Here is a 21,505-nt window from a genome sequence, read left to right on the forward strand (position 1 = left end):
GGTCATCAGACTTTACACTTTGATCTCAAAGGAAGTGAATCTTTTTTTTTTCTTTTTTTCTTTTTTTTTTTGAGAGCATCGTGAAAACAGGTCAGCTGTGTTTTAATAACATCACATATCAGATAGTGTTTACACCTTTTTCATTTCCCTGACTGAATTTTTATTTTGAATGCCTGAAAATATCTGCGTGTTCAAAAATACACCAATCTCCTGCCTCCCAATCTGCTGACACACACACAGCCACAAACACGGAGTGCGAGTGGATTTGTAAACACCACAAAATGCGGCAGCACTGGGTGAGAACTTAAGATTTTATTGACATGCTGACATGCAGACCACAGTGGATGCAGACGGGCTGCAGAGCTGCTACTAAACACAACAGTTGCATACATTGACAGTTAGGCTACGCATCACATTTCTCACGTACTCCTGCCGACACGGGAAGGTCAGAGACGGTCTTGCTTGCTTCCCACGTCCTCGCAGAGAGTGCGCCGAACATGCCAACTGCCTTTAGGACTCGTGCAGAGCAGCACGCTCACAGTTTAGTGCGCTACCTTTCACATGACAGAGGGAACATGGCTCCCCCATGAGCTCACCTACACAGTCTCACACCAGCGTCAGTGACCCTCCCTGCAGAGCTCGGCTTACAGAAGCACACTCGTTTCCTGCTGTGCATCTGAAAGCCTCGTGCTAAGCTGGGAGCCGTGCTTTTCACACCTGCTCCTGCGCATGCACACACCAGCGCAGCAACCACAGCGGGGCCATCTGATTCTCTGCTCAGACACACACATACACAAACACACAGAGTGAACTTTATAGAAATTATGCACAGCAGCACGTTTCTAAAACAAAAGTGTGATGTCACTCCTGACAATGAGTCCAGAGGGAAAAATAATAAGTGAACCGTGTGTTTCGAGTGAGTATGGAGGCTACATAGCAGACGCACACACGCCTGTTTACCTGCACACACAGCTGACGCAGGTGTGTGCTGCTCGCCGGGGTCACGTTTGAGCCTGCAGAGGGTCGCTCTGTGAGATCTGCTTCTAAAATCATCTCTGTGCACAAGCCTGAGTGACCGAGCTCCGCCCGCTCTCTTCGGCTGACTGCCGAGGATGAGTCAGCTTTGCCAAACGTGCATGGGGAAAGAGAGGGAGGAGAACATAGAGGAGGGAGCTCTGCAGCATTAAGGAGCAGTTACGATGGGAGGTGCCCGCTCTTTGCAGTCAGTAAAGCCTCTCAACACCTCCTGCTCACTGGGGATCCATCCAGAGGTCACCGAGAGCCTGCTGGATGTTGGGAGAATCATCCATCTTTGCATGCGTATCATCAGTGAAAGCATTTCTCAGCTGCGGCGCTGCTTCTGATCCTCGTCCAAAAGTTGAAGCTCCGCAGTCCGACTGCACACTGCATGTCTGTTTTGAAAAATCAGCATTTCCTTTGGAGACATAATGAAATACAAAGTTCTTTAACTGCGTATTCGTCCAGAGCAGACACCCGGACACTGTGTGGAGCAAGGAGGAAGAGGAGTATTCAGACATAGGCGAGTGCAGCGATGCCCGTCTACATGACAGGGTCACATGACAGAATGAGTCAGAGAGACTTTGTCCAGCTGAGGTGTTGTGATCCCAAAGGAAGTTCAGAGTCACTCTGCAGGACCGCCCTCCTGGATGTGGAGAAAGCTGAGGATGAGGTGGTTGGGGGGTGGGTGCGGGTGGCGGGGATGGGTGGGGTCAGATATGGTCCTCGATGGGGAAGACGAGGCGCGTCCCTCGGCTCAGCAGCTCCTGCTCGCGGGAGTCCAGCTCACGCTCCAGCGCCTCCTCTGATGTGCTGCCGCTCCTTTTCCCATTCGCGCTCCAGCCCGACCCCCCGGCAGTGTCCGCTCCACTGCCAGACGCCCCGTTGGCGGTGATGGCGGTGTCCCCGAAAGTGAAGGTCAAGTCTGCGTCGCCACGGATCAGGTCAGAGTCCGGGTCTCTCAGCTGCTCATGGTTCTGAAAACAAAGCCAAAGCAGAACATGAAGGGGAAGAATGGGACCACACGAGAACAGATGTGGGACGCATGTGGCAAAAACGCGCATGACCACACGAGCACGCTGACATGAGTGCAAGGGCTCACAGAGGACACAGTGGATCTACACGGGGGAGGGGCAGATTTAGGCTGGATTAACCTCCAACTGTCGCCCTGCTTCTCTGAGCTGCCTCTAATCGGAGAGAAATCACACATCTGCCCCTGCTTCTCAGACTTTCCAGGCCGGAGAACTGAAACTACACGTATGTTTTTATTTGAGTGAATTTTGTTGGTAATTCGTCTTTGTGACAGTTTTCAGGTACTTCAGTGATATGAATTTTCAAAGGTCTGAGACGCACACAGAGTCGTGAAAACAGGATTTCTCTGTGAAACATCAATGAGCTCAGTGATATCGCTGAAACATTTGGGTCAGCTTCCTGTGAGCATCTAAAGCTCCAAATCACACGCTGCACGGCGCTCGAGTCCGGGTCTGAACTGATTGGCGGATCAATATTTGGCCAGGGGTCCCCCAGGGAGGACGGGATGAGTTAACTCGGGGGGTCAGTGCGGGGATTACTCTCACAGAGGGATCCAAGAGAATTACATAACACTTTCTCTGCAGCAGCAATCATGGCGAACCGAGCAAAGCTTTATCTTTTTAGTTGTGAAACTAAGCCACCGCACTTCCTGTTGACTTCCTCTGTGAACACGAGCAATATGTGAACTACGTATTTGTGAGCCACTTTTGAAATGAAAGTGTTCGTCAGGAGGGTTAGGGTTAGCGGCGCATTGATGCTTTCACTGCATTTAGCTCCTTTACAGACCGTGAGACATCTGCTGTTCTGAATTACATTTTGAGCGATCGCATTTCACGTGTTTCGTTCCCCTCTGTGTTTTATAAAATTTATAAGCGGAGGAGAAAGCAGACGGGGAGCTTTATTTAATCTCCTGTGCCCACACAGAGTCCTAGATGGGCCTGATTACATGAGCCTGGCAGCCAGCCGCTCGCTGGCAAACAGCAGCAACAAACTGGGAGGGGAAGCGTTTCTGTGAGCAGACTCGGGATAGGAGGCACATTCAGATAAATAAATGAAACGAGAAACAGTCAAATTACAGTTCAGATCTCTGAATGCGAGCCAGCTCTGAGGGCTGAACTCCTCTTTGAGCAGGAATCTCTCAGAAAATGAAAAGAGGAGTTTGCCAGAGTCCATCCAAGTGTGACCGCGCCTTCAATGGTTGCTTGTGTGGCTGAAATATCTTTCATTACAGTGCTCATCATTGAGGCGGAGCTGAAAAGGCCCTTTGTGCTCGCTGAATGCCAAAAGGCTTTTCCACCGTCCAGTTACTCTGCCGCTGAAGGCCTCGGCTCTTTGTGTGCTGGCTGGCAGGCTCTGAGAGCTTCAGTATTCACAGGAAGCCTTCTTGAGGAGCCGGCTCCCCACTGAGCACAAAGAACGAGAGAAAATGACTCCTAACCACTCACTGTGTCCCAGAACGGCTCGGAAATCACTTCCTGTGGAAAAACATCTCCTAAAGAAGTTTTTCTGCGCTGAAACGAACACACACAACACCACAATCAGCTGATTTTTCTGTAATATCATGCTGTAAATATTTACAGAGTTACAGGTCCTGAAAGGTCCTGGAAGAACAAAATAGTGGGTTTTTGAACAAGTCTAGATGATTTTTCCAGCATTTCAACTTCATGAATCCAGCAGAGATCTGTTATCTTCAGGGCTAAAAACACTGAATCAGTTTAATAAATAAATGTAGTCCAGAAATATTCACAGTGTAAGTTACTGTGTAGTGAATATAACAGTGTGAGCTGGGGGGTATATATGTCTGCTGATCGTTTTGCGGTTTGTCTTTGGGAAATGTGCTGACTCAACCAAAAAAAAGGCAGACACTCAAACTGTAAATAAAAAGAAGCGACAGAGATGCTAGAATGGTCCGTGAACAGATGAAAATAATGGTGGCATCGTCATGTACTTTATTATTATTATTTATTTATAATTATTTATTTGTAGAATTCTTTTAATACACTTAACAAATTAAGGGAGTGCTTTTTAATCAGAGTGCAGCATCAAGTCAGTTAAATTCCTGGATATATCAGAGGGGGGTGCAATAGAGGGGCAACAACCCCAAACCAGGAATGGTTTTCAATTCCCCCTCCCCGTCTTTTATGACTGTTTTTCACTAGTCTTGCATTTGGCTAGGGTCAGTGTAACTGCTCGTAGCATGAGGTAACACCTGGACCCTACACAGGCTGCAGAGGTCATTCAACTCCTCCAGCGTGGCACATTAATACGTGCCACTGCCAGCAGGTTTGCAGCGTCTCCCAGCACAGTCTCAAGAACATGGAGGAGAGCTGGACAGGGCCGTAGAAGGCCTTAACCCATCAATAGACCAGTATCTGCTCCTCTGTACACGGAGGAAGAGGGCGAGCACTGGAATAGCTACAAAAAGACCTCCAGCTGGTCACACCACGTCTCTGATGAACCAATCAAACACAAGCTTCATGGGGGTGGCATATGTCAGTCAGGTTCACGGTGCCTTCTAGTGCACTCACTGCACGGCACCGTGGACCTGACGGACATTTGCCATAGAACGCCAGAACTGGCATGCCCACCACTGAACTTGAGCTTGATCTTGGTTATGAAATCAAGTTTTCCTTCAGTTTTTTATGTTAGAAGGCTCTCTGCATCACCCTCAGGTTGTTCTACACTTCATACAGACTCACTGCTCACTGTGAGTTTGCTGTCTTAGTGTGCACGTGGACACTCACCTCGTACGCCCGGGGGGTGGTCAGACAGCTCGCCAGCGGCCCGCAGTAGCTGGGTAGGGTGGAGGTGAGAGGCGGGCCACTGTGGGTCAGAATGGGCTTCAGGTAACTGAAGGTTTATTAAGGACAAGCAGCTGACTGAGTCTTAAACACTTTAAATGGTAATGATCCACCCACCTGTCAATCCATCCATCCACCTATTCATCCATCCACCCATTCATCCAACCATTCTGCTTATCAATACTTCTGTCCATATGTTGGAGAAAACTAGGATGTATCAGTGGTTATGGCGACTTTAGCTCATCAATGATATTTTTCATCTCTGAATGAATTCTCTTAGGTATTTATGCTAGTCCACACTGTGAGGCACCTTTACTACACTTAAAGGAGATCTTAAAACTGAAGTAATGGGGCTTTTAACCCTAACAGCGAGTGTTAAGCTCTAACACCTGTGTCAGCTGTGATGACCCTGACTCCAATAAAAAAATGTATAAACCTGATAGTTTAAGGTTAGGGTAATCTCCAGTGACTAACAGGTTTAAACCAGTTGAACATAAAACTTTTAGGTTTTTGTCACTTTTGTCACACTCTGGGAAAAGGCCGCTGTGGACGCTGCAGGGAGGGGCAGGCTGCCCATTTGTCTCATAGACAAAGCCACTGCGGGGGTTAACTGGAAAACACAGTCAGTCACCGGGGAAACCGTCGCTCAGCAGAGGGGAGAAGCAGGGAGGGACCAAGTGCACGAGGAGCTAAACACCTTTACTGCAGCCTGTTAGCAAGCAGGGGAACATATTTTATGGGCTTGTTAACCGAGGCGATTCTTTGGACACAGGACAGAACCATCCTGGATGAGACCACAGAGCTCTGAAAGGATACTTGTGATCGAACGTGTACCACAGTCTGAAGAGCCATGCGCTCTCCTGCTTGGTTTTACTTTGTCCTTCAGCCTGAGGCCCGTCCTGGACAAACACACACAGATAACACAGCTTTATACTCACGGGAAGAACAGCCTATCAAGATAAAATGCTTCACCTTTTAATTCACTCAGCCAGGCTGAATGAGCGGGCTTTTTAAAAAAAAATACAAACAGAATGTGAGTTAAATATCATGAATAATCATACTTATTGGTAATCTCTGCAGAGACAGACTCAGACTCCATGACAACTGACACATGTAAAAATATTTTCTCACATCAGTGAACCAGCAAAAATATTACATTTTTATTAATCAATCAATTTAAAAAAAAATCTGTGTATACTTGGTTCCAAAGGTCTGAGGTTTTACGTCATAGTCACTTATATATGAAAATAATTATTCGTAGTTCATTGTGAGGCGTGAATAAACTCATGGGTTTGGAAGGAAAACTCTCACTGATAACCAATAACTCTAATAACTGCACAGAAGCATGTGTGAGTGGTGCTCACCCCCTGCAGGACCTGGAAGCTGTCTGCAGACGGCTGCAGGTCTTGGTCTGGATCAACATCGACTCTGAAACAGAAAAGGACAAAGAGATAGTTAACAATCATCACAATGCTGTTTTTCTGTGCGGTTAATAAATGACTAAATTTCTCAAACTGGGTGCTGCGTAATTATCTGTCTATATCCATCCATCCTTTTGCTGCATATCCAGCTTGGTTCAATGGTAACTTTATTGTCCCCAATGGGAAATTGATTTGTAGTATGTCCATACAATCACAACACATACCCACAAAAATAAGCCCAGCGGTAACGACCTAAATTTTATCTTCAAAAAAAGTGCAGTGTGCAATGGCAACAACCCTTATGGTTTAGTGTTAATAACCATGATAATAGCGCTAGGTACAAAAGACAATTTATGTCTGTTTGTCTTTACTGCAGGCACTTTATACCAACGACCTGATGGAAGCAGTTGAAAATCATTAAAGAGAGGGTGATCTGAACACAACATGACAGAGGTTGCCTTCCTCAACACCTGCCTGTTATAGAAGTCCACAAGCTGGACCTGAGATCTCTCTGAAATCCGACCAGCCACTTTAACCAGGTTACTAAGTCCGGCCTTTTTATTCAAAGACATATTACCATACCAAGCAGTGATACAGAAGGTTAAAACAGATTCAATAAAACTTTTAGAAAAAAAGAGTCATCATTTCAGATGAAACATTAAACCTCTCCCAGCTGAGAGACGTCCTCTCTGCAGTAGGCGCTGGGTTGGCCCAGGTCCTCCTGTTCAAACACCTGAAATCAACTGAGCAGCGGCTCCATTCGCCACATGAACATTTTAGGATGTTATTTGTGTTGTTACTGTAACGATATTCCCTTTTTAAACATCTCTCCCATCTTTCATATGACGATAAATTAGCTCTGAGGGTTAAAAATGTTTGTGTGGGATGGAAAAACACTAACGCTCATATCACTGAGTGAAACAGCGCCCTTTTAATGTAGTGGACTACAGTACTACACTCTCACTCGGAACCAATAAGCTTCCCCTGAAGAAAATAAATAAAAAGGCTGACCGGCCAATCAAAGGACGGTAATGTGTTCTTGACCTCGGGTTTTGATCTGTTTTGCAGTGTAACAGGTGCTTTATAGCTCACGCTGCTTTTTTATCACATCACTGATGGTCCACAGATTCCTCTGGGTTTTAGTTCACAATTCCACGACACAGTGACATCACTGGGTAGGTCCTTCAGTGACAGGCTGCTTTCCTGCTGCGCTCAGACTATATTGTGTGTAATATTCCATAAAACACTGTGAAATCACACAGGACCTCTGGTAAATACGCATTTACAAGCTACCTCTAATATTTAACTTTTTATTAAAATGAATTAATACTTCTTTTTCTGTTTAGCTGTTATTCATAGCGCCTGTGATCAGAAGTGAAAGCAGGCCGGTCTCTGGGGGATAATTCTATTTCTCTTCCCTGTAGTTGACGAAAAACAGAAGTGAAGAGCGCGAGAAAGAGTCTCCTTTGACGTAACCACACTTACACAATGCCACTCACTGTCCCAGCATCTGCAGACTCCGCCTACTTCCTGCATTGCTGTGATCATTACTGTCATACCTGTAAGGAGCGAGTTTCATATTCACAAATTATCTCTGCTGGGGTGCTCACAGACTGCACTGACCTTTGAACTCATCACATCATTACTGCGGGAACGCAGACAGTCACGCCCCCAACTCTGGGACAAACATCCATTAGACAATCATGAAACTACAGATCCACATCTGCTCTGATCTCAGGGCGAGCGCTGTCACCTCGCAGCAGCACGGTCATCCGTGATGTCAGCCTGCACCCGACACAACTCGGCCTTCACACCCACACAGGCAGATTCAGGGCATTCACAGCGCACGCTGCACTCAGCTACATACACATTAATGTGTAAATCTGATCCCTGAAAATAATCATCATTATCGTTTCAGTGTGGTCTCCATACCATACAGAAGCTTCAGCTGCGATCACAGGGAACATTTCTGCTTTGCCAGCATTTTATTTTAATTGTGACTAAGCAAGCCACTCGCAGCTCTCAGAGGATTATTACAGCCTAGCCTGCCAACTGGTGCTACAGAGAAGTGAAAGCTCCAACTTCCGACTCCGAAAGTTCTTCTTCCAGATGCTGACGTTTCTTCCAGCAGCTGCTTTCACACGCCAGTCAGCGTGTTTTTGATGGTTTCTATTTTCACTTCCACTTCCTCTTCTTTCAGCATCAGTTTCAACATGTTTCGGCATTTTGGTTTGGTTTGGTTTGGAGCCTGAAGCTCCAGCACAGAGCACGTTTAAATAAGCTGTCTCTGTGTCACTTGTTCACTCACAGAGCACGTTTGGATGCAGTCACACTTTAATAATAATAATAATAATAATAATGGATTGGATTTATATAGCGCTTTTCAAGGCACCCAAAGCGCTTTACAATGCCACTATTCATGGTAAATGGTAAATGGCCTGTATTTGTATAGCGCTTTCTAGTCCCTAAGGACCCCAAAGCGCTTTACACAACCTGTCATCCACCCATTCACACACACATTCACACACTGGTGATGGCAAGCTACAATGTAGCCACAGCCACCCTGGGGCGCACTGACAGAGGCGAGGCTGCCGGACACTGGCGCCACCGGGCCCTCTGACCACCACCAGTAGGCAACGGGTGAAGTGTCTTGCCCAAGGACACAACGACCGAGACTGTCCAAGCCGGGGCTCGAACCGGCAACCTTCCGATTACAAGGCGAACTCCCAACTCTTGAGCCACGATCGCCCCTTAAGCCACGATCGCCCCTTATTCATTCACTCTCGCATTCACACACTGGTGGAGGCAGCTACAGTTGTAGCCACAGCTGCCCTGGGGCAGACTGACAGAAGCGAGGCTGCCATATCGCGCCATCGGCCCCTCTGGCCAACACCAGTAGGCGGTAGGGTGAAGTGTCTTGCCCGAGGACACAACGACCAGGACAGAGAGCTCGGGGATCGAACCGGCGACCTTCCGGGTACAGATACACTTCCCAACCCCCTGAGCCACGGTCACCCCAAAAACCTTTATTTAAACAGGAAACTGGAAACTCCCAGCCTGAGAGACAACGGTGTTAACCGTTGAGACTGAGCTTTATTACAACATTTCTGTGTCTCAGTTTTAAATGTTTTGCTCAGTTTGTTGTAAAGTATTTCTGGGCTTTTATATTATTCCTCATATTTCTAATGTTGGCGTCTCTCGTCTGCGTGCTAGTGCCTTTGTCTTTGTTCCCTGCCTGCTATGGATTGACTTCCTGCTTCCTGATTCGCTGCTTGTTTCCACCTGTGTCTGAATTTTACAAACCCAGCTGAAGCGGAACTGTAAGACATCACTGCCTATGGAGCTGACAGCTGGCACATCTGGAAAGGCTCCATCAGTGCTCAAAGGTACAAACAGGTGTTAGAGCAACATCTGGTTTGGAGCCTGAAGCTTTTTTCAGGAAGGCTGCTGTGTTTGACCGGGATGATGCTAAACTGTAGACTGCATCCATTCCAGCAGTACGGCTTCAGAGGAGAAGAGTCCAGCCGCTGGACAGGCCCACCTGCTCTGCAGAGCTTTGACCAGCCAAGAACATCTGGAGCATCATGAAAGCAACAACAGCAGCCAGGACTGCTTAATCCTACATCAGACCAGAACAGCTGCTGCCCTATGTTTTACTCAAAGACTGACTTCATAAACCTGAAAATACAAGCTAAGCCTGAAGTTTCCTCCTAAAGCTAACAGTCTGTGATGTAAAGGCCTCACATCCGCTCCTTGTGCTCCTGTTTTTCTCTCTGATCCTCAGCTTGTGTTCGCCCAATAACATCTAATTTCGTATTGAAAACTCCACCTCTCTCCACCTGACAACTTTACCTTGACTTTCAGCATCAAACACAGAGCAGCAGCTTCATGACTTTAAATGCTCATTCTCCTAAAAGCTGAAACCAGCACCCTGACTGTCCCACTGTGGTCACAGATTAGTCATGCCGCTCGGTGATAGGCTGCCTGCTTCCAGACCGTCAGGACCAACACTGCATCAGGTCTCACCGTGCCACTGTTAATGATCTGCACAGAGGGAGGAACACCGTCTGAGGCTTGTTTTTAACCCCACCACCAAGAGGCAAAACATAAATTTACACACACATCACTGCAGAGAAGGATGCTGAGAGCACAGAGCAGCACGGCCGGTTACTGTCACCATAGCAACGAGTTCACAGGGTGAAAGGGGCAGAATCTGGCAGTGCTCTAAACCTCCAACATAATACTTCCTGCTCCGCCCTAAGACACAGCACACATATTAAATACACACACACACAGTTGTGTTTTCATATCTTTGTGGGGCCATCTAACTGATATTATGCTTTCCATAGCTGCTTACCCTAACCCCACCCATCACAATAAACGCCTAACCCTAAACCTAACCATAATCTAACTGTAACCCAGTCACTAAAACCACATTTTGAGTCTCAAAAATGCCTTCAAAATGTCCCCATAAGGGCTGTTGCTCCCCACAAGTATAGTGGCATTCCAACTTTTGGGCCTCATAAAGCTACCTAAACTTTGGTACACACAAATACACACACACAGCACACATGTTACAGTTTTTCTTGATTGCTTTGACCTGCCTAAAGAAACTGGGATCCACTCAGTTTTCAAAATTATTATAATTAAGAAAAACTGTAAACACACACACGCATCCTGAAGCTGAGCTTCTTCAGAGGAGCAGCAGGAGGTGGAGGGAAAGCAGCAGAGTAGCTCTGGCTCCATCTCCTGGACGCTGCGGTGTCTACTGTGCAGCCCTCTTAAGACCTCTGACAAACAGTCAGTACTTCAACGTGAATATTAATACCTTGATGAATAATTTTTCTTGATGCATGCTCAATCATCCAGGTAAGGAAATCCCAGGTCGATTCTGTTCATCTGGATGTTTTCAGTGTGAGAAACGTTTCATCATCAACCAGGTGACTTCTTCAGGCCTGCATGACTCTATTGTTCATTCAGTGGCCTAGTTTCTCCCACTAAAAACGTCCAGATTAATAATTTCCTCTTTTACACCCACATTCACATGTTTACAAACCACATTAAGGATGTAGTCATAGGATGCAGAAGCGGTATAATAATACAATTTAGGTATAATAATAGAAAACTTATCTAACTAACAACTAATTACAACTTGCATTAAAAACACAATTTAAAAAGTGTGAATAGAGTCAAATTTGCAACAATTTAATTACGGAGGTCTCAGTAATGTACATCAGTGCCATGATGTTCACCACTGCATACAAAGACTTGGAAACATCATGGTTCCTTAAACTTGGAAAACCTGATTAAATGTGCAGATATTCTACCTGTGTATAAAATTCACACACAGTCCTAGATTGTAGTTCTCGTCTCTGAAATTTTGCAGATTTATCTTAGAAATAAAATAAACAAAAATACAGAATGAAACACACTGCTAAACAACAAAACTTAGGCATATAGAAAAGAGACACACTTCATCCTCTCTCACACACACACAGTTACAGAGTGTTACAATGGGCTGAGCCACAGTAATCCTATAAAGTGTCTGCAGTGCAGGGAGGAGAAACCAAACAGCCACTCCACAAACACATGGCACAACACAACACTCAGCTGCACATCTGCACTGCAAAGGTCAAAGGCCACTCGCCGAAGACATCAATGTTTTTGGACAGAGGACACAGATGGTCTGAAAGAGGAGTAAAGAGCCAATCTATGTCCACTGTAAATGGTCATCATTGACCAAAAGTGGTGGCCTATGACACCAACTGTCACAGTCCACTCTGAGATTCTTCCCAGGTGTTTCAACCACCACTCACACCTTGCTTCAGGTGACCTCAGCAGGTCAGGTCATGCCTTTTCTTTTCTTCGAATATTTAAAATTTTCTGTTATTATTCACAGGCGTGAAGGCAGTGCAGCACTTTGATTTTCTAACCTGATATGCAGCCAGGACAGCATGGGTGTGGTTCCACCTCCAAACACCCACACGGTGAAGAAGACGATGAGCAGCGTAGTGGTGAACATCATCTGACGGGCGTACGTAGCTGTGTCGCGTATGGCCAAGGCGAACGCCATCGCCCCACGCAAACCTGCAGAAAGAGATCCTGAAACCACCCAGCCCGACACGATGAGCTAGAACTACAGAGACAGGAAGCGCTCCTCATACCTGCAAACATCATCATGTGCTGGAAGTTTCCTTTGATCTTGTGCCTTCGACCGAGGTTGAGAAGAAAGGAGAGCGGGTAGATATTCAGAGCTCTTCCGATGAAAATGGCAATCTGACGGCCCGGGTTAAGAAGTTTTAATGCTGGAAAGAAAGGATGTTTGTGGTATATGTGAGGTCACACACAAAAATATCAAAAGGGACAAATCAGACTAGAGCGTACTGAGCTCCATCTACTGCCCTGCCTGGTTTCTTAGTGTTTCACGTACATGTTTCAGATGATCAAATAAACTTTAATACTAGACAAAGATCTGAGATCTGTTCAGTGTCACTGCCACACCCAGGCCTGATCACTGTCAAAGCTGCTGAATCACAAAATAGAAGTTGTCTGACAAAGTGAAGCAGGCTAAAAGATGTAAAGAAACAGCTGAGAAACAAAGTCACTGACCTCTATCAGTCTGGAAAGGATTACAGAGGCAGGTAGGTTTACATAACCCTTTTTCCCTTGAAAATTGAAATCATCTTTTAAAAACTGCCCCAGTTGTCTTTGTCTAATATTAACATTAGTTGGATGATCTGAAACACACAAGCGTGACCAATATGTGAAAAAAGAGGAAATGAGGGTGCAGCAGGTAGCTTTCTCAGCGCTGCAGGTACTACTCTGACAATGAGAGAAGCTCAGAAAGGATACGAAGGCTCCAATGATGAAGACGGGGCTGAAAATGTGATTCTGGAAGGTGAATAGAGCCAAGCCCATGTAGGAGAAGATGAAGTTCTCAGCCAGGAAATGAAGAACCTCAAAAAGCTGCAGTTTAAAAATATTCATCATCATTTAGAATCATAAAATATGTGAATGTGGTTACACAGTAAACAGGATGAGCCCCATCATGCCTTTAGGTTAGCAGAACAGATAATGTTGCATTTAATGATGAATTGCTATAATGATCCACTCTTTGCAGTAACTGGAGACCAACTGAGAAATGTTTAGTTAATCTCAGTTCAGCTGCTTATCTGAAGAAACTTCTAATATTACATTTGTAGTGTTAGTGAGACGATTTAACAGTTTATCACTTCTGTGTATGAATTTTATCTTGTTGCCCACTTCAGGGTTATTACTGGTGTGATAAAACTTTATTTAAGTAAAATAACAATAAAAACGGAACTATACTGTCCTCTATCCAAACTAAGTGTGAGAAAATAAAAATATAAAGGACGTGATTCCAGCTTTAGTCAGCTGACGCAGACAAACACAGAATAAAAACTGTGTTCAAGTTTAAAGGTTAAAAACAGAAATGTATATTGAACCAGGCCTCCTGGGAGGGATCCAGGGGCGTGTGCGCCGTTTGTTCCCTAAAATGACTCTGTCTGAGAGGCAGTAAACTTCCAGCTGCTCCGTGACACCGCCCCTTTTTCAATGGCAGTGCCATGTACAGATCCAAACTGTGTTCCTGCTAATCTCATCCTGTCCCTCAGACCAACCCCCCCACATGGAACTGAGCAGTCAGGGGGGGAAATTAAGGTCACAGCCGGCTCATCGGGCAGGCACCATCTGGCCCAGGCGCCAGATGGCTGGGGGGGCATGCGCGGGGGTGGGGTCACATGTTCACATACCTGCTTGGTGCGCTTTGTGGACTCTTCAGAGAGGTTGTTGTAGGTGTAGTGAGCCTGCGTGATGCCACAAAACAGCACGGCCACAACGCCTGCAGGACAACGTACACACACACACACAGCCAGCTGAAATACACAATGCCAAATTTCAGCCATCCATCCTCTTCCTCTTATCCCAGAGGGGGGAGGGGGGACACCTGGCCTAGCCTGAGACAGACAAACACTCACACCTGTGGGCAATTTAGAATCACCAGTTAAAACCCCACTGACGGCATGTTTGGACTGTGGCAGGAAGTTGGCATAACCGGAGAGAACATGCAGACAGAAAGGCCCCGCCCACATAGTAGTGGCTGTGGAGTCCAAGCTAGAACGTTCTTGCTGTGAGGCAACAGTGCTAACCACTGCACCACTGTCCTCCCACCTCAGCCATCAGATTATTTTGAATATCTGAATCCATTCTGACTCCTGACCACATCTGTGTGTGTGTGTGTGGGGGGGGGGGGGCGTAACACAAAATCTGTGAGGATGCTTTAAGCAGGTGTGTAATCTTTCTGAGGTGCAGTGAACGTAAAGCATGGATAAAGCAGAAATTCTCACTCACACCTGTGCAGGTTGTGTCCCCCACAGCCATCGCAGACAGTCAATGGATGACAGCTGAATATCTATTGTGTTGATGCAGATTTCTTTTTTTCTTGGATGGAAATAAATGGAGCAGTTTTGATTTTTGTAAAATGTTCTTCTACATTTTCAGGTGACGTTTCCTAGCTTGTTAGCAGTGGATGGTGCTGTTTGGATCTGATTTGACAGTGTGCCTGTAACACATCCTTACAGCTGACTGTTTCCTGTATAAGCGCTCTATGAATAACCTTTTATGATGTATTCTGATGATAAGCGTGGGGCGGAACGGAACAGTGTAAATCTGTGAACAGGACGAAGTGCTGCATGTGAAGCGAGTAGCCCGGTGATGGTCAAATGGCAAGGCTGATGTTTGTGACAGGTCAGCTCACCTGTGAAGCCGCAAGCCTCGGCGAGGAGGAAGGTGCTCCAGGACATGAGGAAGAAGAGGGCCGTCTCCAGCAGCGGGAAGCAGTGCAGCTTGGTGAACTTGGTGACGTAAGGTTCCGGTCAAAGAGCGTAAACACAGGACTGAGACACCAGTTGGCAAATGTGAACGTAGCCCCACCCCCGCAGTCAGATGATCTGTCCTGTATAGTAAGCTTACAATATTTACTGAAGACACGTACGTCTTTACCTCTACGTCAAAGGTTCTCAGCATCCACCTTTAAAACCCACCCACTCATCCTCACAACCTGCTTCAGGACCTCTCTCTCAGGACCTAAATTTGTGTGATCAGTGTTATTATACATTACAATTATTACAATACAATTACAATACAGATTATTATACAGATGTTTGTCCACCTCACAACCACGACCTCCACTCAGGGAGCTAAAATCTGACTATTAGAAAATAATCTGACCCAGAAAAATCACAGCTGGAAAAAGGACTGTTCAATTGCTCTCACCTGAGCTCACATCTGTTCCAACTGCTGATGTGAGGCCGAAAGTTTACACAGATATTAAACTGCTGATAGATCACAGCTGGATACAGGGACCAGGACTGGACGCTCACCTGGGTTCAGCTTTTAAAGGAGTTCACGTGTGTTTTTCAGGTTTATGTGAATATCTGCTGTACTTGGGCGGAGGGTGGGGGTGAGGGGGGTCGTGTGGTGGGCGCTGACTTCTCTGAAAGGATATGAGAGCGGTGACCACTCCCGTGGCCGCGCCCATCACGAAGGAGCCGCTGAAAATGCCAATGAAAACCCCCACAGACTTGAAAAAAGCCGAAGCATCAAACTGGTGCGTGTTGGCGCCGGCCGGCTGGTACGCCACGATGGACCTGAAACACAAAAACACGAGTCAAAGGTGACTTGTGATCTCCCAGCAGGGGGAGCCAGAGCACTGCCTGCAGCCCCCACAGGTGGTCACTAGAAACCACAGCTGGAAAAGCGAGGCATGAACTCACGAGGACAGCACAATGGCTACGGCGTCGTTCATGACGCTCTCGCCGAAAAGCAGCGCGTACAGATCCCCGTCAGCGTGCAGCTCGTTAAAGATGGCCAGCACCGTCACTGCGGAGACACAAAGAAAACACTGAAAACCTTGCTCGCGTTCACACTCATGCACGCCGTCCTCCTTCCCGTGCTCGTGGTCATGCCTGGGTCCGTGGCAGAGATGATGGCGCCAAAGAAAAGGCAGTCAGTGTAGTAAAACTTCCCCGTCAGCTGACCCACTGCCTGCATCAGCTTGACCACGCCGTACATCAGGTTCCTGCGGAGGGAACAGGTATGACACGTCAGTCACGCAGCAGCAAACCGAAGGTGATGTCACACCTGGCTCTTACTCACCCAATGACGAAACAGGAGACGGCGGTGCCCAGGAAGGCGTAGGTGATGATGGAGCCCAGGTTCCTGAAGAAGTGTCTCTGGAAGAAGCAAGAAGAAGAAAGAGAAGAAGATATGTGGTTCTTCCTCGCACTCACCCAGCCAGGCAGCCAATCAGAGGCCTCTGCGGCTGGCTGCCGCACGGAGCGCGCTCAGCTCTCTAAGTGCTGAGTCAGGTTTCTAAAGGACATGAGCCTGTACAGGTCGGCGCTCAGTTCTGTTTGCATCCAACCCTCCTTACTCACACATCAACCAAACAGCAACGCCAGACAAAAATGCTCTTCTTACTTCCTGTTTCCTGTTTCCTGCTGAATCAGCAGATCCAGCATGAAAAACAATTTCACAAGAAAAGCACAAAATGCTGCTCACATACTCTTCAGCTGCACAGCACACATAAGCAGCACCACAGTACAGATGAAGGCAGGTGTGTTTACCTGCAGGTTCTTCTGGGTTCATGAAAGATTTTTGGAAAAGTCGGTTAGGTGATCAGGAAAGATGGCCAGGTTCACTCCAATTTCATTGGCTGATATTTTTCATCAGACTTGCCTCCTAGCGACCCACCCTGGAGTGTTATTGGTCAGACTGGAGCACCTGAGCTGCTGGTGGATGTCTGTGTGGCTCCGCCTATTTATTCTGGCGTAACCTTGATATCGTTCATGAGTGCGTTATGTTATCAGGTTAGATGTGACCTTGCTGTGAAAGCATCACCTGCTATGCTTTAAATGTAAACATGGAGACAGGTGAAGCAGTCAGAGCATCGCCGTTCCTCTGCTCACACGCACAGCCCCACCCGTCCACACACAGCAGGTGACTCTTACCTTCTTCAGACTGTAGCCCGCATGGAAAATGATGGGAGGCAGCAAAATGTTGAAGAAGACCTCGGGGTCAAAGGTCACCTGGAAAAGACACAAAGTTTGAAGTTGCCAGGCGGATGTGAGCGATGCCAGCGTACTTCCTTGCCTTCCTCACCTTTCGCAGCATGTCGTTCTGCTCCACGTTGTGTATCTCGCGGGAGTTGATCTCTCCTTTCAGCGTGTACTCAAAGAACTTCCCGCTGACATTCAGCAGCAGTGTGCTGGTGGGTCCCTCCCTCAGCGAGCAGCTTGCTGGCGTCTTGTTGTGATAGCTGTTGGCTGGGATGCCATAACGCAGAATCACGCCAACCAGTAAACCTGAGAGAAACAAACAGAAATACCGAAAGGTTAGTGGGGACCTCGTGTCTCTGTTTCTGGTCTCAGTCACAGACTGCTGGACCTGATTTTCCATCAGTCTGTTTTCATAGATACATGTCCAGGAAGCAAAGGGGCCACTTTAACCTCCTAGGACCTGGCGTCCACATATGCGGACATCACATTTTGGGTTATTTAGACCAAAATACTCAACTTTGCTCCACAAGAGCCTGATATCCACTTACAAGGACATTATATTGCTACTGTTCTATCAAAATTTTAAACGAATATCCTCATATGTTCCTATTTTACTTCAAAACAAAATTAAGGTAAAAAAAAAAAAATCTGGTAATTCTTTGTTTTTACATTCATCGGGCCCCAATATGACCAAATATCAAAGAGAAATTAAAAATGCATGCCGTGGAAGAGTTTGGGTCTTAGGAGGTTGAAGAACACACACACACACACACACACACACACACACACACACACAAACAGACACACACACACACAAACACACACACACACACATGCAGACACACAAACACACACATGTAGACACACACTGACACCCACACACACCTGCAGACACACACACAAATACATGCAGACACACACACAAAAACACACAGACGCACACACACACACACACACACACACACACACACACACACACAGTCACACACACAGACACACATACACACACATATAGAATTAAACCACTTGCTGTTTCACTTTTTCTGTTCCCGGATTTTCAGCAGGAAGTAAAATCAGGACAAACGTCTGAGGCTGCGTCTCATCGTCAACAACATGAAGCTGCAGCAGCATTTCTTACACTATCACAGGTTTAACCGGTGGACTCAACAACAACCCTTCAGTTTTATTTATACACTGCAGTGTAAAGTGATCTGGGATCGGCTCTGTTTTTCAGATTTATGTACTTATGTTGGAGTGCTGGAGGGTGGAGGAGTTCCCATAGATGCTCATGTTAAAGCACTCAGGGCTTCTTTAAGCTTCTGTCCAACCATAGGGGATCAGTACCAGCAGACTGGAACACCGACTGTCTCACTGGCTTCAGGGTGGAGGTTCTTTGCCTCGTGGTTCACTTGTTCCTACCACTGTTAATTTTTTAGATTGTGTTATGTGGTTTGTGTTTTGGGTGTATGTGTTATGTGTGTTATTTATGCAGGTGGCTACAAAGCAAACGCCCCTTGGAGATAATAAAGTTCATCTTGACCTTGATAAACTAGGTAGGTAACCCAAGTTTGTGTTTTAGGGGCGTGGCCTCTCTGACCATTGTTAGTGTTGAAAATGTTTGACTTTTTATGTTAATCATTAAATAAAGCTGTTTTATTCATTTTATTTATACACTATGCAAATGTGCTCATAAACGAGTTGGCGCTCCGTATTTTAAAGGCTGAGAGCTTCATTCCGCGTTATTGTCTGGATTTGAAATATTGCAGGTGCATGTTGAGTGCAGAGAGATATTTTGCAGCATGCTTACACACACTGATAATGGTTAGAATGAGTCTCTAGGTCAGAAATTCTGAACAAGATGTCCTTAACCAGACCTTAGAATGAGTAGAAGAATAATGGATAACATTACATAATCAAGGCTACTCAGGGTGTGTTTTTGTGTAAAAGTCTCTCTGACAGGTGGATGGCAACACAGTTAACTGTAGCTGTCTGCTCGGCTTCACCTCAGCTAACCAGAGTCCCTGAACTGCACCTCTGGACCATGTTAATTACATCTTCTGACCAATAACACATCTCCTGTGAGGTTACAGTAAATACAGCGTCAGTTCAGCCCACAATAACTTTAAATCGGGGGCCACCTGCTTCCTCCAGCACCCTTTAAATGGTCTGAGGTTCCTGTGTGAACTTGTTCGCCTAACCGGAAGTTAAACGTCACTCAATTAACTGCAGAGTATGGCTGACAGATATTAGTACATGAGGTGTGCATGTATAAGTAGTAATGAAACATGAAACGGTGTTAAAGAAGCAAACGTCAGCTGTGAGCGCAGTGCCTGTTTCCTGTTTTTGACCCTGTGCAGCACAGACACCACACTTGGAAAATCACCAGAGCCATGTTTGCCTTGGAGCTTTAGGTCCAAACAAATCAAAGTCTGCCTTCTTCGGAGGACATGTGTGGTTAATGAGTGACACGCTGGACGGACGGCCTCCATCACTGGGACCATGCAGATGTGTCACACCAGCAGGCCTTCTGACTAATCACTGCAGGTGATCAGAGACATTCGCACATTATCTGATGATCTTTGTTCATGTCATCATTCTCCATGTTTGCTGAGGCAGGGCAGCCTCAGCAGAAGAACCAGGCTGGGCTGAGGCTCCGAATCAGCCCACAAACAGACACACGCACGCACACGCACACACACACAGTATTCTACCGCCAGCAAGGTTATAACAGGGTTGTTATAAGTGGTGTGTGTGTGTGTGTGTGTGTGTGTGTGTGTGTGTGTGTGTGTGTGTGTGTGTGTGTGTCTGTGATGAGTGTGATGTGACTGCCGGCTGGTGTCACTTGGACTCTTGAAGCAGCTGCTCGGCTGATCTCTGCTCAGTCAGAGAGGTGCGCGCACAGGAGCGCGCTGACACCGAACCGGCAGCTCGATGTGAAACGCGCACGCGCGTCGGCGGCTCTGCACTGTCTTAAAAATAACGGCCGCGTCTCACGTCTCACGCAAAGAGTGCGGTGTCGGCGTGCGCGAGCGTGCCGTTAAGCGTAAAGGCGAGGCTCACCGTAGATCATCGCCAGCCCGGTCTCGTGCAGGAAGCGGACCCGCCGGTGCTTGAAGAGCCAGATGGTGAGGATGGTGAGGGTGAGCAGCAGGATGAAGGTCAGCATGTTAAAGCTGTCCTGCCGGTGGCTCTCCTCCGCCTCCTTCTCCGTGGCCAGCTCCTCCATCGCGAAGTCCTCCGCGCGCATGCCCTGTGCCCAAGCACAGCTCAGGAGGATCCATGCGGCCATCATCTCTGCGCCATCAGCTGAGCCTCTGACGAGCGCGGCGAGCACCGAGGAGGTCTCTCAGCCACGCGCCTGAGTCACTGCGCCTGCGCTGTGACGACCGCGCAGCTGAAAGCGGGCTGAGGCAGAGGAGGAAGCTGCTCACATGATGTGTCTGCAGTGGAAGCAGCTGCACCACCTACTCCACCCTCCAGTGTCCAGCGTGAAAATACAAGGATCGACTTTTTCTCCTCCTCTTTAATCCTACCCGCCACCAACACCGTTTATGAAACAGGTGTAAACACAATAAACATGATAAAACTGTATGCAGTCAAATATCACATTTCCACTGTTAGTTGAAATTTTCACTCCTTGACGTGAGCTTGGTTCTCACACTGCTCATCGAGGTCCACCTCCCCCCACCACCTCTACCCGCAGCCTCCATCAGTCCCTTCCTTACTACCAGTTAGATACATAGCTCGTTATGACTGTTTTCAGGTGAGAACTTCTGACTGGTATGGCGTTATTTTGTGCCTCTATTGTGAGCGCACATAAATAATTTTTGCAAGTGCAAATGTTACATTTTGAGGAAGAAATATTTTGAGTGAATAAAAGCTTAATTTGAGCGAACAAAATTTATTGCTGCATGCAAGAAATGTATTTCAGTGTTTGCTATTATCCATATACACAACAGCCCCTCTCACTCAGTTCACCTTTATAAATGTGCCACAAAACCAACCAATCACAGACTTTGATGCAAAAATTGTGATTGGCTCCAATCAGCTAGCTAGCTACTGCATTCTGGAAACACTGTCCATAGTGTAGCTCAACCCATTTAGAGTTATTATGTTTAATTATTTTATTTTAAAATATATAATTTTTAAGACCATT

The 21,505-nt window shown here is 46.6% G+C and overlaps 1 protein-coding gene across 1 annotated transcript; it reads right to left on the reverse strand.

Annotated features, from left to right (window-relative positions):
- Positions 1-293: 293 nt before the first annotated feature.
- Positions 294-20,713, reverse strand: slc9a7 (solute carrier family 9 member 7). The gene is made up of 16 exons (XM_085265552.1): positions 20,410-20,713; positions 17,453-17,655; positions 17,302-17,379; positions 16,448-16,524; positions 16,258-16,370; positions 16,066-16,171; positions 15,803-15,939; positions 15,048-15,158; positions 14,044-14,132; positions 13,124-13,237; positions 12,436-12,547; positions 12,205-12,358; positions 6,215-6,278; positions 5,667-5,749; positions 4,794-4,899; positions 294-1,994 (listed from the first exon to the last, which is right to left on the reverse strand). Exons 1-16 carry the CDS (start codon positions 20,639-20,641, stop codon positions 1,731-1,733), a joined length of 2,043 nt encoding a protein of 680 aa, XP_085121678.1. The 5' UTR covers positions 20,642-20,713; the 3' UTR covers positions 294-1,730.
- Positions 20,714-21,505: the final 792 nt, after the last annotated feature.

The sequence above is a fragment of the Mchenga conophoros genome, linkage group LG23, assembly GCF_057382185.1.
Source record: "Mchenga conophoros isolate Kocher_MC1m ecotype Shallow Benthic linkage group LG23, M_conophoros_male_GT1.1, whole genome shotgun sequence".
Lineage (NCBI taxonomy): Eukaryota > Metazoa > Chordata > Actinopteri > Cichliformes > Cichlidae > Mchenga > Mchenga conophoros.